Source organism: Engystomops pustulosus, chromosome 3, assembly GCF_040894005.1.
Source record: "Engystomops pustulosus chromosome 3, aEngPut4.maternal, whole genome shotgun sequence".
NCBI classification, from domain to species: domain Eukaryota; kingdom Metazoa; phylum Chordata; class Amphibia; order Anura; family Leptodactylidae; genus Engystomops; species Engystomops pustulosus.
The window spans coordinates 5,649,450-5,664,335 of record NC_092413.1 but is presented as its reverse complement, the minus strand read 5'-3'; the positions used below and the strand labels follow the sequence as shown (position 1 = coordinate 5,664,335).

General features: G+C 45.7%; 1 protein-coding gene across 2 annotated transcripts; it reads left to right on the top strand.

Moving 5' to 3' along the window:
* Positions 1-3,493: 3,493 nt before the first annotated feature.
* SLC22A7 (solute carrier family 22 member 7) lies at positions 3,494-14,858 on the top strand. 2 transcript variants are annotated; one of them, XM_072139833.1, is made up of 10 exons: positions 3,496-4,066; positions 4,617-4,720; positions 6,241-6,395; positions 6,759-6,927; positions 10,872-10,995; positions 11,088-11,200; positions 11,762-11,976; positions 12,146-12,254; positions 14,346-14,617; positions 14,721-14,858. In XM_072139833.1, the coding sequence occupies exons 1-9, from the start codon at positions 3,638-3,640 to the stop codon at positions 14,587-14,589; spliced, it is 1,662 nt and encodes a 553-aa protein (XP_071995934.1). In that variant the 5' UTR covers positions 3,496-3,637; the 3' UTR covers positions 14,590-14,617; positions 14,721-14,858. The 2 variants fall into 2 exon arrangements, with proteins under 2 accessions (XP_071995935.1, XP_071995934.1); XM_072139834.1 differs by lacking the exon at positions 14,721-14,858 and having other exon boundaries at positions 3,494-4,066; positions 14,346-14,618.
* Positions 14,859-14,886: the final 28 nt, after the last annotated feature.

The window sequence follows — 14,886 nt, the reverse complement described above, 5'->3', positions numbered from 1 at the left end:
CATATATATCAGCTACCTGGTTGTGGCACCTTCTATATCATAACCTCAGGAATGGCACTTTCTATATGAGCTCCTCATTCCCAGCACCTTCTATATATCGTAACCTCAGTCCTTGCACCTTCTATACAATCATCTCAATACTGGCACCTTCTCTATCATCTACTCAGCCCTGGCTTTTTCTATATCTGCTATTCAGCCCTGGCGACTTCTATATAATCTCCTCATCCCTGGAATCCTCTATATGGTCACCTCCATACTGACTCCTTCAATATCAGCTCCTCAGTCCAGGCACCTTCCATATCAGCTCCTCAGTCCAGGCACCTTCCATATCAGCTCCTCAGTCCTGGCACCTTCCATATCAGCTCCTCAGTCCTGGCACCTTCCATATCAGCCCCTTAGTCCTGGCACCTTCCATATCAGCTCCTCAGGCCTGGCACCTTCCATATCAGCTCCTCAGGCCTGGCACCTTCCATATCAGTTCTTCAGTCCTGGCACCTTCCATATCAGCCCCTTAGTCCTGGCACCTTCCATATCAGCTCCTCAGTCCTGGCACCTTTTTATCAGCTCCTCAGTCCTAGCACCTTCCATATCAGCTCCTCAGTCCTGGCACCTTCCATATCAGCCCCTTAGTCCTGGCACCTTTATATCATCTCCTCAGTCCTGGCACCTTCTATATCATCTCCTCAGTCCTGGCACCTTCCATATCAGCTCCTCAGTCCTGGCACCTTCCATATCAGCTCCTCAGTCCTGGCACCTTCCATATCAGCCCCTTAGTCCTGGCACCTTCCATATCAGCCCCTTAGTCCTGGCACCTTCCATATCAGCTCCTCAGTCCTGGCACCTTCCATATCAGCTCCTCAGTCCTGGCACCTTCCATATCAGCTCCTCAGTCCTGGCACCTTCTTTATCAGACCCTTAGTCCTGGCACCTTCCATATCAGCTCCTCAGTCCTGGCACCTTCCATATCAGCCCCTCAGTCCTGGCACCTTCCATATCAGCTCCTCAGTCCTGGCACCTTCCATATCAGCCCCTTAGTCCTGGCACCTTCCATATCAGCCCCTTAGTCCTGGCACCTTCCATATCAGCCCCTTAGTCCTGGCACCTTCCATATCAGCTCCTCAGTCCTGGCACCTTTTTATCAGCTCCTCAGGCCTGGCACCTTCCATATCAGCTCCTCAGTCCTGGCACCTTCCATATCAGTTCTTCAGTCCTGACACATTCTTTACTAACTCCTCAGCCCTGGCATCTTTGGAATCATCTCCTCAGACTGGGCACCCTCTATTTCAGCTCCTCAGTCCTGGCACCCTTTATAGTATCTCCTTGGTGCTGGCATCTTCTATATTAGCTCCTCAGTCCCTGTGCCATTTATATCATCTCCTCAGTCCTGATACATTTTATATATTAGCTCCTTAGCCCTGGCACCTTCCATACTCATCCCTGGCACCTTCTATATCAGCTTTTCAGCCCTGGCACCTTCAATATCAGTTTCTCAGTCGTGGCATCTTCTATATCAGTTCTTTAGTCCTGGCAGCTTCTTTATCAACTCCTCAGTCCTGGCACCTTCTGTGTAATCACCCCAGTACTTACTGCTTTAATATCAGCTTCTCAGTCCTGGTGCCTTCTATATCAGTTACTAGCCCTGGCACCTTCTATATGATCACTTCCATACTGACTCCTTCAATATCAGCTCCTCAGTATTGACGCTGACTATATCAGTTCCTCAGTAATGGCACCTTCTTTATCAGCCCATCAGTCCTGGCTCCTTCTATATCATCTCCTCACTACTGACACCTTCCATCTCAGCCCTGGTACCTTCTATATAGTCACCTCAACATTGACTCCTTCTATATCATCTCCTAAGCCCGGCCACCTTTTATATGATAACCTCCATACTGACTCCTTCAACAACAGCTCCTCAGACCTGACACCTTCTATATCAGTGGTGGCGAACCTATGGCACGGGTGCCGGTGGTGGCACTCAGAGCCCTTTCTGTGGACACTCAAACCTTCACGCCAGCACAGTTTCTTTGCCAGAAAGGATTAAAGGCTTTCTACTGTGGTCTAAGACAGCGAGGACGTGCCATGCTCAGTGCTATTTTAAAGCGACACATCCTTGGCTGCCTGGATGAAAGGTACATTCCAAATTTCTCCATCTTCTTTCTATTGTATTGATGTCCTCAGGATAGCAATATGATTGAAACATGTGATACATCAGTGAGGAACAAGTTACTGCTTCAATAGTCATGTCGGCACTTTGCAACATGAGAGTGGATTTTGGTTGTATTTTGGGCACTCTGGCTCTAAAAGGTTCACCATCACTGTTCTATATAATCACCTCTGTACTGACTCCTTCAATATCATCACTTCAATCCTGGCAGATTCAATATCCACTTCTTACTAGCTACAAACACAAAGGTATGGATACCCAGCTCTCCAGGGAAAATACCTAACACTGGCTGCAGAGTGCACAGAGCACAGCAGTGTGAGGTCTGATTACACATCTCTCCAGGGACAATACATAACACTGGCTGCAGAGTGCACAGAGCACAGCAGTGTGAGAACAATCTGTCCCTCCCTCTCCCGTTGTTCACTTGGAGGGGTATCCATATATCACAGTCCTGCTGGTACTAACAACATACACAAAGGTCTGATCACACATCTCTCCAGGAACAATACATAACACTGTCTGTCTGTAGTCTGTATGGTCGCTCCTGCTGACAGGTTCCTTTAAGGTCAGGATTTCTCCTGGCTTTTATAGCAATGGGATGTGATTATCCCGAAACGACTTTTCACATTCAGCAGCAACATGACCGAAAGCCGAATTAGAAGGAAAAGATCACATGCACTCAGCTTCGTTTTGGCTTCAATAATCTGATATTATGTTTATGTATTTTGGGGGTTTTACACATAATTCATATAAAGGCTGCCACACATTCTGCTTCAATCCCGTCCTGACCCCCACCCTAACTGGGGGCTACATGGTGACTGTAACACAATCTGGATGCGGATCTTCACCAATTCCTCTTACGTACTTTATGCCGTCATAAAAAACATGAAAGGGAATTCTGGTCTCTTAAATCTGTCCAGGTCACATGGGTTTCAGCTCATTTTTAAGCTTCTTTTCAATGATAAAATTGCCTTTTTTATGTTTTGGTGGGGGCCAGACAAAAAAAACTTCCAGCTAAATCTGAATCATCCAACCATTAAAGGATGCGGAGAGGTGATTGGAGGTTGTGAAAGGTCCAGAGTGTTTGGGGTTTATTATCTATAATCTCTCACACTTCAAAAAAAAACTACATGAAGAACCAAGAAATCGAAGTGCAAATCCTGTCAAATGACTTTGTATAAGGAGAGCCGAGGCCAAATGATTATCACAGATCTATGGCTAATTATATGTGATGTGTGATGGCGGGGGGTGGCCAGCAATGTCATCTCCACACCTCTCCATGACTTGAGTCCTCCGCTGTACTTAGGAGTAAGAGGCTTATAAGAAGGGCCAAGAATGTGGATCTGCGCAGGAATGTGTTGGTCGCCTTGGATCTGGTGGAGGTAGAGAAGCTCTTGACCCCACAGTAGACCGGCTACCACCGAGCCCATGAAAACGTTCTACATGATCCTTCCTCGATAAGGCTTCTTCATGGATTTCCTGCCTCTGGCTCCCATTCCCATCGCTCATCCGGAAAAGCTGAGCTTTGATGACTTGCTCCATGAAGCCGGTGGATTTGGAAGATTCCAGGTCCTCACATTGCTGATCTTGTGCATTCCTCGGATCATCCTTCCCCTCCATTTCTTGCAGCATATCTTCATCTCAGCCGTACCACCACATCACTGCACCATCCCCGACCACAGGAACCCGGGCAACCTCAGCCAGGAAGATCTTCTGCTCATCAACATTCCCCAGGAACCTGATGGCTCCTTCAGCTCCTGTCAGATGTTCTCCGAGCCTCAGCCTCAACTACTCCTCAACAGATCCCAGGGGATGATGGTGAATGAGTCCTTGGTGGAGAGCTGTAACCAGGGCTGGGACTATGACCACACCACCTTCCTCTCCACCACCGTCACACAGGTAAGAAGATACTGAGCAATCCTGTAATATAGAGATAGGGCAGGTACCACTGGGGATGTAATGTGCCACCAGGGGCGTAACTTGAGGGGGTGCAGAGGGCGCGGTCGCAACCGGGCCCAAGAGGCTTAGGGGGCCCGTTAGGTGTCACTTTCCCATATGAGAAGACTAGTTCTAAAATCCATACATTATAGTCGGGGGCCTGGCACAGACTTTGCACTGGGGCCCATCAGCTTCTAGTTACCCCACTGTGTGCCACAATGATATAGGGGTACAGGGGTGTAATGTAAGGATACCAAGTGTATTATAGGGGCAGAGGGCGTATTGTAGGGATATAGGGGCCATTATGAAGATATTCAAATTGTAAACATTATAAAGATATAGTGAGTATAAGTATGAGTAGTAACATAACATTACTATAGAAGGAGGCAGCTTAGTAATGGGGGATTTATAAAGACAAAGCAGCAAGGAGATTCCGCTGACCATTATGTAGCCATTAGCCGGAGACATCACCAACATCAATAATTAAGTGAACCCCTTCTCTGTTACACAGTGGGATCTGGTGTGTGAGAGGAAAGGGTTAAGCAAGATCCTGGCCACCTTCTTCTTCATCGGGGTGACAGTGGGGACTGTTGTCTTTGGATACCTGTCTGACAGGTGAGTAGACACATGGGTGGGGAATCCAATGAACAGCCACAGATACCCCATGGGGACAGAAACTGATTTGGCAAGATCTGTGCAGCACTCGAAAAATATGTTGGCGCTATATAAATTATTATATATTTGTCTGAATGAACATCCTTGGTGGCCTATGGACGGGAAGGAGCTAAACAGGTTTCCTGGAATGATACGCTCAGTGGGGTCTGAGACTCAATTTATTTGCAGCTCAGTCCACGTCACATGAATGGGATGAAGCTGCAATACCAGACACAGCCACTATGTAATGTGTAGCCCTTTTCTTGGTATGAAATGGACAAACTACTGTGGCCCCAATCCCTAGTGGGACCCACATAATATATCACCCACATGTCTTTGGCACCCATAATGCCCGCTCTAAGTAGTCCGCCTGACCACGGTCAATACCCCTTCTTTGGTTTCCCATCTAATTAAAATACTTCCCTTTCTGTAGCCCCTTATCTAATTCCTCCCTTTCTTTATACCTCAACACTCTTGCCACCCTTCCTTGCAGGTCACTTCGAGGACGGTCGGAGGTGTAACCAGCTCCCCCCACTCTTCGGCCCTATCCTTGCAGGTCACCGCTAGGACGATCGGAGGTGTAACCAGCTCCCACCACCGTTTGGCACCTTCCTTGCAGGTCACCTCGGGGACAGTGAGATGTGTAACCAGCTCCCTCCACTGTGCGGCCCTTTCCTTGCAGGTCACAGCTAGGACGGTCGGAGGTGTAGCCAGCTCCCACCACTGTGCGGCCCTTTCCTTGCAGGTCACAGCTAGGACGGTCGGAGGTGTAGCCAGCTCCCACCACTTTTTGGCACCTTCCTTGCAGGTCACGTCGAGGACAGTCAGATGTGTAGCCAGCTCCCCCCACTGTGCGGCCCTTTCCTTGCAGGTCACCGGTAGGACGATCAGAGGTGTAGCCAGCTCCCACCACTGTTTGGCACCTTCCTTGCAGGTCACCTCGAGGACAGTCAGATGTGTAGCCAGCTCCCCCCACTGTGCAGCCCTTTCCTTGCAGGTCACCGCTAGGACGATCGGAGGTGTAGCCAGCTCCCACCACTGTTTGGCACCTTCCTTGCAGGTCACCTCTAGGACGGTTGGAGGTGTAACCATCTCCCTCCAATATGTGGGCCCCTTAGCAGCCGCTACAGTAGCAGTTCCGCCATGGTGAATGATAACAACCATGGTGGTCCGGGCTTGTAAAGATGTCAGAAGCCGCAGAAGCCTACTGACTGACTCTATAAGACAACCTGGACACTGTGATCCAGAGAAACTGCTCCACTATAGAGATCCCATTTAGAAACCCCTTTCCCCTTCGGGCCATGTCCATCCTTGCCCATAGATCTTCATTTTGGGAATTCTGTTGTCCCAAATATCTGGTCATACATATATAGACATGGCCAGGTCAGGGTGGAGGCATCTCCATTTATCTCAGGGCTCTGGGTTCTCCCACATATAGAATGATACCACCGTGGAGATAACTGTGTTTTGCTGTGGTTTAGGTTCGGTCGCAGAGCAATGCTGCTTCTAGCCCTGGTCCTGTCCCTGGTGTTCGGGAGCCTCTCCGCGGGGTCCGTATCATACCCAATGTTTGCTGTCAGCCTGGTGCTATCTGGATTCTCCCTCTCTGGACTGACCATGACCGTTTTGGCTCTAAGTAAGATTCTAGAAACCTTGTGAGGGGCTCCCAGCTCTAACAACACTCAGGGTAGAGTTTTTATTCATGATGTGATATTAGAGTCCACCATTTACCACTCACAGCTCCAAGATAAGAAGAAATTGGGGACATAGGCCACTATATCAGGAACATTAAGTATACCAGTAATAATGAATTAGAATGGCTAAAGTTTACAAAAACCTTGGACTAAGACATTGGGGTCTCTGCTTTAGAATATAAAGTGGGTGGGATTCATCATTATAGAATAGATGGAAGGACACGATGACAAGCATTATGAAGTCATCTAGGGAGCAATGAAATAAATGTAGAGACTATAATAACACCTTCTTGTCTCGTCCCCAGGTTTGGAATGGGTGGAAATGCAGCACCGCACGGTGGCGGGGGTCATTACAAGTGTCTTCTGGAGTGTAGGAAGCGCCCTCCTGGCACTGATTGCTTATCTGGTCAGAGACTGGCACTGGCTGGTGGTGGCCATTACGGTTCCATGTGTCCTCGGTATCATCAGCATCCGGTAAGATCCTCCTGATGATCTATATACCTGACTGAGGCCTAACGATCCTGAGCCTCAAATGTGTAGACTCCTCTTCTCCAGTTCTCTTTCTTTCTCTTCTCTGTCCTCATCTCTTCTTCTCTTTCTCTTACCTTCTCTGTCCTCATCTCTTCTTCTCTTTCTCTTACCTTCTCTGTCCTCATCTCTTCTTCTCTTTCTCTTACCTTCTCTGTCCTCATCTCTTCTTCTCTTTCTCTTACCTTCTCTGTCCTCATCTCTTCTTCTCTTTCTCTTACCTTCTCTGTCCTCATCTCTTCTTCTCTTTCTCTTACCTTCTCTGTCCTCATCTCTTCTTCTCTTTCTCTTACCTTCTCTGTCCTCATCTCTTCTTCTCTTTCTCTTACCTTCTCTGTCCTCATCTCTTCTTCTCTTTCTCTTACCTTCTCTGTCCTCATCTCTTCTTCTCTTTCTCTTACCTTCTCTGTCCTCATCTCTTCTTCTCTTTCTCTTACCTTCTCTGTCCTCATCTCTTCTTCTCTTTCTCTTACCTTCTCTGTCCTCATCTCTTCTTCTCTTTCTCTTACCTTCTCTGTCCTCATCTCTTCTTCTCTTTCTCTTACCTTCTCTGTCCTCATCTCTTCTTCTCTTTCTCTTACCTTCTCTGTCCTCATCTCTTCTTCTCTTTCTCTTACCTTCTCTGTCCTCATCTCTTCTTCTCTTTCTCTTACCTTCTCTGTCCTCATCTCTTCTTCTCTTTCTCTTACCTTCTCTGTCCTCATCTCTTCTTCTCTTTCTCTTACCTTCTCTGTCCTCATCTCTTCTTCTCTTTCTCTTACCTTCTCTGTCCTCATCTCTTCCTCTTACCTTCTCTGTCCTCATCTCTTCTTCTCTTTCTCTTACCTTCTCTGTCCTCATCTCTTCTTCTCTTTCTCTTACCTTCTCTGTCCTCATCTCTTCTTCTCTTTCTCTTACCTTCTCTGTCCTCATCTCTTCTTCTCTTTCTCTTACCTTCTCTGTCCTCATCTCTTCTTCTCTTTCTCTTACCTTCTCTGTCCTCATCTCTTCTTCTCTTTCTCTTACCTTCTCTGTCCTCATCTCTTCTTCTCTTTCTCTTACCTTCTCTGTCCTCATCTCTTCTTCTCTTTCTCTTACCTTCTCTGTCCTCATCTCTTCTTCTCTTTCTCTTACCTTCTCTGTCCTCATCTCTTCTTCTCTTTCTCTTACCTTCTCTGTCCTCATCTCTTCTTCTCTTTCTCTTACCTTCTCTGTCCTCATCTCTTCTTCTCTTTCTCTTACCTTCTCTGTCCTCATCTCTTCTTCTCTTTCTCTTACCTTCTCTGTCCTCATCTCTTCTTCTCTTTCTCTTACCTTCTCTGTCCTCATCTCTTCTTCTCTTTCTCTTACCTTCTCTGTCCTCATCTCTTCTTCTCTTTCTCTTACCTTCTCTGTCCTCATCTCTTCTTCTCTTTCTCTTACCTTCTCTGTCCTCATCTCTTCTTCTCTTTCTCTTACCTTCTCTGTCCTCATCTCTTCCTCTTACCTTCTCTGTCCTCATCTCTTCTTCTCTTTCTCTTACCTTCTCTGTCCTCATCTCTTCTTCTCTTTCTCTTACCTTCTCTGTCCTCATCTCTTCTTCTCTTTCTCTTACCTTCTCTGTCCTCATCTCTTCTTCTCTTTCTCTTACCTTCTCTGTCCTCATCTCTTCTTCTCTTTCTCTTACCTTCTCTGTCCTCATCTCTTCCTCTTACCTTCTCTGTCCTCATCTCTTCTTCTCTTTCTCTTACCTTCTCTGTCCTCATCTCTTCTTCTCTTTCTCTTACCTTCTCTGTCCTCATCTCTTCCTCTTACCTTCTCTGTCCTCATCTCTTCTTCTCTTTCTCTTACCTTCTCTGTCCTCATCTCTTCTTCTCTTTCTCTTACCTTCTCTGTCCTCATCTCTTCTTCTCTTTCTCTTACCTTCTCTGTCCTCATCTCTTCTTCTCTTTCTCTTACCTTCTCTGTCCTCATCTCTTCTTCTCTTTCTCTTACCTTCTCTGTCCTCATCTCTTCTTCTCTTTCTCTTACCTTCTCTGTCCTCATCTCTTCTTCTCTTTCTCTTACCTTCTCTGTCCTCATCTCTTCTTCTCTTTCTCTTACCTTCTCTGTCCTCATCTCTTCCTCTTACCTTCTCTGTCCTCATCTCTTCTTCTCTTTCTCTTACCTTCTCTGTCCTCATCTCTTCTTCTCTTTCTCTTACCTTCTCTGTCCTCATCTCTTCTTTCCTTCCCGGTCATCAAATCTTCTCCCCTTCGGTTTCTTCCTTTCTTCTCTCTTCCTTATCCTCAACTTTTCCTTTCTACACTCTTTCCTTCCATGTCCTCATCTCTCCCCTATTTTCTAAAGTCTTTCTTTTTCCTTCTTTTTTCTTTCCCTCTCCTTCTTCCCGATTTCTGCCTTCCTCCTCCTTTTTCATTTTGTATTTCCTCTTCTTTTCTCCACTTTCCTCTCTCCTCAATGTACTTATCGATTATTGCTTATCACTATTTTTCTTAACTCTTCTTCATCTACTTTACCATCTCTCTTTTTATAGACGATATAAAAAAAGATTCAAACGATCCAGCACTTTTTATGAAAAATGTTTGCTTCTTTATTAAATCATCATATAAAATTGATCAGCACATAGGGGTATCCAGCTACGCGTTTCAAGTAAAAAAAAAAACTCTTCATCATGGCTAACATGTACTATTGCTAATGTCGTATTTAAAACAAAATTGGAACCAAAGAGAGGCTGATGATGTCGCTGCCAACATATTTTTTTATTGCAGCTTGTACACTCTATGATATAGACAATATAGCGGGTGTCACAATTAATACAAGACCTAACGTTGTATATTTTCTCCTCGCTAGTGAAGTTTTTCTTTTTCTCTGTGTATTGGCATATATTACACCTGCTGCCTCCACAAGCATGAAAGCCCTTGGCTGATAGCCAGGTTTTGTTTTTCTGGTAGTTTTTATCGCTATAATAGCTAGGAGACAAAATAGACCCTAAAGATCTTTCTCTTCTTGCCACACAGTGAAAACCTTCGCTTAAGATATTTCTAATAAGAACACTGTCCTTATTTAATATTGGAATGTACTTATTAATTATTTCACAAATATTTTTGTATTCACTACTATAAGGTGTGGAGAATACCAAATTACTGTTTTCCGCTTTTCTTTTTTTCCCCTAGAAAACTGAGTTGTATTTTTTATATAGGCTTTAGCCCTTTTTAACATCCAATCTCTATAGCCTCTATTTCTTAAATTATTATCAATTTTTTCACACTGTTCAAAAAAAGATGTTATCATTTATACAATTTCTCCTGGCTCTCACATATTCTCCTATGGGTATGGCTTTTATCGTGTTTGCTGGGTGACAGCTGTTCGCATAAAAAAATCTTGTTGGTGTTCTCATTTACATATAATGTGAGATCTAAAAAATTGACTTGTTCTGGAACAATTCACCTGATGATTTAATAAAGCAGCAAGAATTTTTCATAAAAAAGTGCTGGATCGTTTGAATCTTTTTTCATTGTCGGCAAAAACCTGCAACCAGAGGGTGAATCCTTTTGCACTTTCAAGAGGACGGGGAGGATCACCAAATGCTCACAGGTGTAAGGTTTTCCTTCAAAACACACTTGCCGCAAGGACATCTCTCTTTTTATCTTTATTTGCCCTTCTCCGTCCTCTTGCCGCCTCTCCCGTCTCCGTCCTCTTTGCTCCTCTCTTCCTCTTTCATGTACATTTCCTCCCTCTCTATTCGTTTACCTTCTTTCTTCTCTTATCCTCTGCCTCTGTTCTCTTGCAATTTTTTCTTCCACTTTTCTCCTCTTCTCTCTCCCTCCTGTTCCTCTTCTCCCTTTCCTCCATTTCTTGGGGTCTCTTCCTCTCTACGTTTTCTCCCTCCTTTCCTCTCATTGTTTATATTCCTCCTCTTCCCTCACCAGTTGGATTTCTGAATCTCCTCGCTGGTTGCTGACTAAGGGCTTAGCTGACAGAACAGAGAAGGAGCTGGTGCGATGTGCCACCATCAATGGAAACAAAGTGGATTTTTTCAGGAAGAATAAAGAGGTGAGATAGTCTGCAGGTGGTCGGGTGAGCACCTTGGTGGTGGATATATGCGATGGTCTTCATTAATTATAATAGGCTTTTGTATCTGACAGAATATTCAGAGACTGGCAGAGTCATTGGGATCATCCACCACCAACTTCTCCTACATTGACCTGTTCCGGACTCCAGCATTGCGCAAAAACTCTCTGTGTTTAGGACTGGTGTGGTGAGCAGAGCAGAAGACATCTCTATCCCGCTTCTCCAGCTATTGTTCTGTGCACCCACTTATCATGCCCTCTGCTCTCAGTTCACCACCTGTGTTCCAACTCTTACTTCTTTGATCTTTTGATTATCCTTCTATGTGCTGCCACTCTTCACCTGTTCTGTGGCGAAATTCATCCTGCTCTGTGCTTCCACTTCTTCTGGGGGGGGGGGGGGGGGTATTTATCCTGCTCTGTGCTTCCACTTCTTCTGGGGGGGGGATATTTATCTTCTTCTGGGGGGGACATTTATCCATCTCTGTGCTGCCACTTCTCTGGTAGGACATTTATCCTTCTTTTTGCAGCCAGTCCCTCTCTTTGTGGTGGTATTTATCCTGCTGTCTGCAGACATTTATCCTGATTTGTACTGTAACTTCTCTTACCCTGCCACATATCCTGCTCTGTGCAACCACGTCGCTATGACATTTTCCCATTTTATGCTGCCTTCAATGTTGCCGTCTGCTGCCACTTCAGAAATGCCAGGAGTAACACAATCCCCTGAGGGTAATGTCTTTGTGATCTCACAGGTTTGGCGTAGCTTTCTCCTATTATGGGATCAGCCTGGACATCTCCAGCTTTGGACTGAACCTCTTCCTTACCCACTTCCTGTATGCCGTGGTTGAGGTGCCCGCCAAGTTGGGCATCTACTTTCTGCTGGATTATATTGGCCGTCGCAGGACTCAGGTCCTCACCCTGCTTGTGACCGGAACTTGCATAGGGGTCAACGTGGTCATCCCTAGGGGTGAGAATCCCATATTTGGCCATATTTACTGCAGTGAATATATCATGACCATGTATATACATTTAGGAATATATAATGGACATTAGGAGGCCTCAGTGAGATCTACAGGTCTTTCCTCTATCCAGTGCCCTCTAAGGACACCTTATTCACGCTCTGCTTTGTTCTGCAGCATTATGGCCACTTCGAACCACTATTGCCATCATTGGAAAAGGCTTCTCGGAGGCAGCATTTACCGTCATCATCCTGTACACAGCAGAGCTGTACCCCACAGTCATCAGGTAATGTACCCCAGAGGGCACCCCATGCTTAGTGAAACTTAGAAAGACTCCATGGGGTCTATAGGAGTCGTCTGAGGCTTCACCCATGTGAGGTGTCTGGTGTCGACTTCTTCAATATGGATGATCAGGATGTCCAGGGTCATGTTGAACTTTTCGTACAAGATGTTTAAAATGATGTCTCTATCTGAGGTTTCTGGGGTCATAGTGAACGCCTCATCCATCTACTCCTCCAAATAAGAGACGTCTGGGGTCAATGTGGGTTCTTCAATAAAGTGTCAGGTGTCTGGGGTTGACTTTAATATAGCATGTCCAGGGTGATGGTGGACCCTTCTATATCAGAGGCCTGGAGTCATGGTGGACACTTCATCTATGCAGTGGAATACGGAAAGTATTCAGACCCCTTTAAATTTTTCATTGCAGCCAATTGGTAAAATCAAAAAAAGTTATTTTTTTGCTCTTTAATGTGCCCTCTGCCCACAACCTTCCAGAAAAAAACAGAAATGGAAACAGAAAACTTGAAATCGCCCCTGGTGGTGATAAGTACTCAGCCCCTTTGCTCAGTGTTGAGTACAAGCAGCTTTGGAGTTGCGCAGCCAGGAGTCTTCTTGGGAAGATGCTACAAGTTCCTCACCCCTGGATTTGGGGATCCTCGGCCTCTTCCTTGCAGATCCTCTCCAGGTCCCTCAGGTTGGATGGTGAACGTTGGTAGAAGCCATTTTCCAGTCTCTTCAGAGATGCTCCATTGGGTTTAGGTCCGGGCTCTGGCTGGGCCGGTCAGGAATGGTCACAGAGATGTTCTGAAGCCTCTACTGTGTGATTTTAGCTGTGAGCATAGGGTCATTGTCTTGGAAGGTATCGGTCCAGTCGGAGAACCAGAGCATCTGGAAGAGGTCCTCATCCAAGATATTTCTGTAGTTGGCCGCATTCATCTTTTCTTCCATTACAACCAGTGGTCCTGTCCCCCCCATAGCACGATGCTACCCCCCAGGTGTCAATGCTGGGATTGTATTTGGCAGGTGATGAGTGGCGCCTGGTTTTCTCCACCACTTAAAATTGGCACCAAAATGTTCAATCTCATCAGAGCAGATATCTTTTTCCTCATAGTCCGGGGTCCTTCATGTGTTTTGCACATTGTATGCGGCTTTCATATGTCTTACACTGAGGAGAAGCTTCCAGGCTCTGCCATAAAACCCCGACCGCTGGAGGCTGCAGTTATAGCTGACTACCATCTCTCTACTGCATCGCTGGGGCTCAGACACAGGGATCCTGGGGATCTTCTTTACCTCTAACCAAGGCTCTTCTCCCATGATTGCTTAGTTTGGTTGGACAGTAAGGGAGAGGAAGAGTTGTGGTTGTCCCCAAATTCTTCCTTTTAAGGATTATGGAGGCCAATGTGCTCTTAGAAACCTTGAGTGCTGCAGAAATTCTATTGTAACCTTGGCCAGAACTGCGCCTTGCCACAATGCGGTCTCTGAGCTCCTTGGGCAGTTCATTAGACCTCATGATTCTCATGTGCTGTGACCTGCACTGTGAGGTCTTACATAGACTGGTGTGCACCTTTCCTCATCAAGTCCAATCAGTTTAATTAAACACAGCTGGACTCCAAAGAAGGTGTAGAAACATCTCAAGGAGGATATGGACATCATGTGAGATAAATATGAGTGTCACAGGAAAGGGGCTGAATACTTAATTTTTTTAAAATTGTTTAATAGAAACAAAATGTAGATATGTTTGCTAATCTGTCAAGATAGGCGCAGCGGGCACATTAATTTTTGATCTTGCCAATTGAAACATTTAAACAGGTCTGAATACTTTCCATACCCTCTGTATGAGTTATCTGGGGTTATAGTGGCACTTCATCCATGTGAGGTGTCTGTTGTTGACTTCTTCATCTATGGGAAATGACTGTGGTCATAGTAGACCTTTCTTCTACATAAGGTGGCTGGGGTCATGGTAGGTTCTTCAATAGGAAATGGAAGGTGTCTGGTGTTGACTTCACTATAGGATGTCCAGGATCATGGTGGACTCTTGTCACTCTCCATTTGGGTTCTCACCTGTTGCCTTCCTCTCTACTCTTTGTCCCCCCCCCAGACAGAAAGGCAATGGTTACACAGCGTTTTTAGGGAGAATTGGTGTTTCGCTAGCTCCACTGACGAGACTATTGGATGACTTCTGGCCACCTCTGTCACAGGTGATGTTCTGTAGTATGGCATTGATCTGTGGATTGACAGCCGCTCTCCTCCCCGAGACTCTCAACATTCCCCTGCCCGAGATCATCAATGACGTAGAACTAAACGGGTCAAAGACCAGAACAACGGATGATGCCAAGAAATAAAGAGTCACAGATGATGCAGACTCCTAAGGTTAGTATAGCATCATCCTGTTCGTGGTGGTCTATGGGATGACCCATCCCTGAACTTTGATCAATAAACCTTAATACATTGTCCGATTCTTCTCTGTTCCCAGGAAATAAGATATTCGTCCATAATATGAACAAGGAAGCCCCGCCCCTGAGGAACCTGCTCTACTCTTATGATACCATACACCCCAGCAGCTCTATCATTTCAGTGGAAATAGATGATAATCTTAACATAAATACTAATGTCTGTGTCATGAGCCACAAGGAAAGCGC

Excerpts from the sequence above, each read along its gene's own strand:
- SLC22A7 (XM_072139833.1), top strand. The coding sequence starts at position 3,638 with ATGGATTTCCTGCCTCTGGCTCCCATTCCCATCGCTCATCCGGAAAAG. Across the intron at positions 6,396-6,758 it reads CATGACCGTTTTGGCTCTAA|GTTTGGAATGGGTGGAAATG; the intron begins GTAAGATTCTAG and ends TCTCGTCCCCAG. Across the intron at positions 11,201-11,761 it reads CTGTGTTTAGGACTGGTGTG|GTTTGGCGTAGCTTTCTCCT; the intron begins GTGAGCAGAGCA and ends GTGATCTCACAG.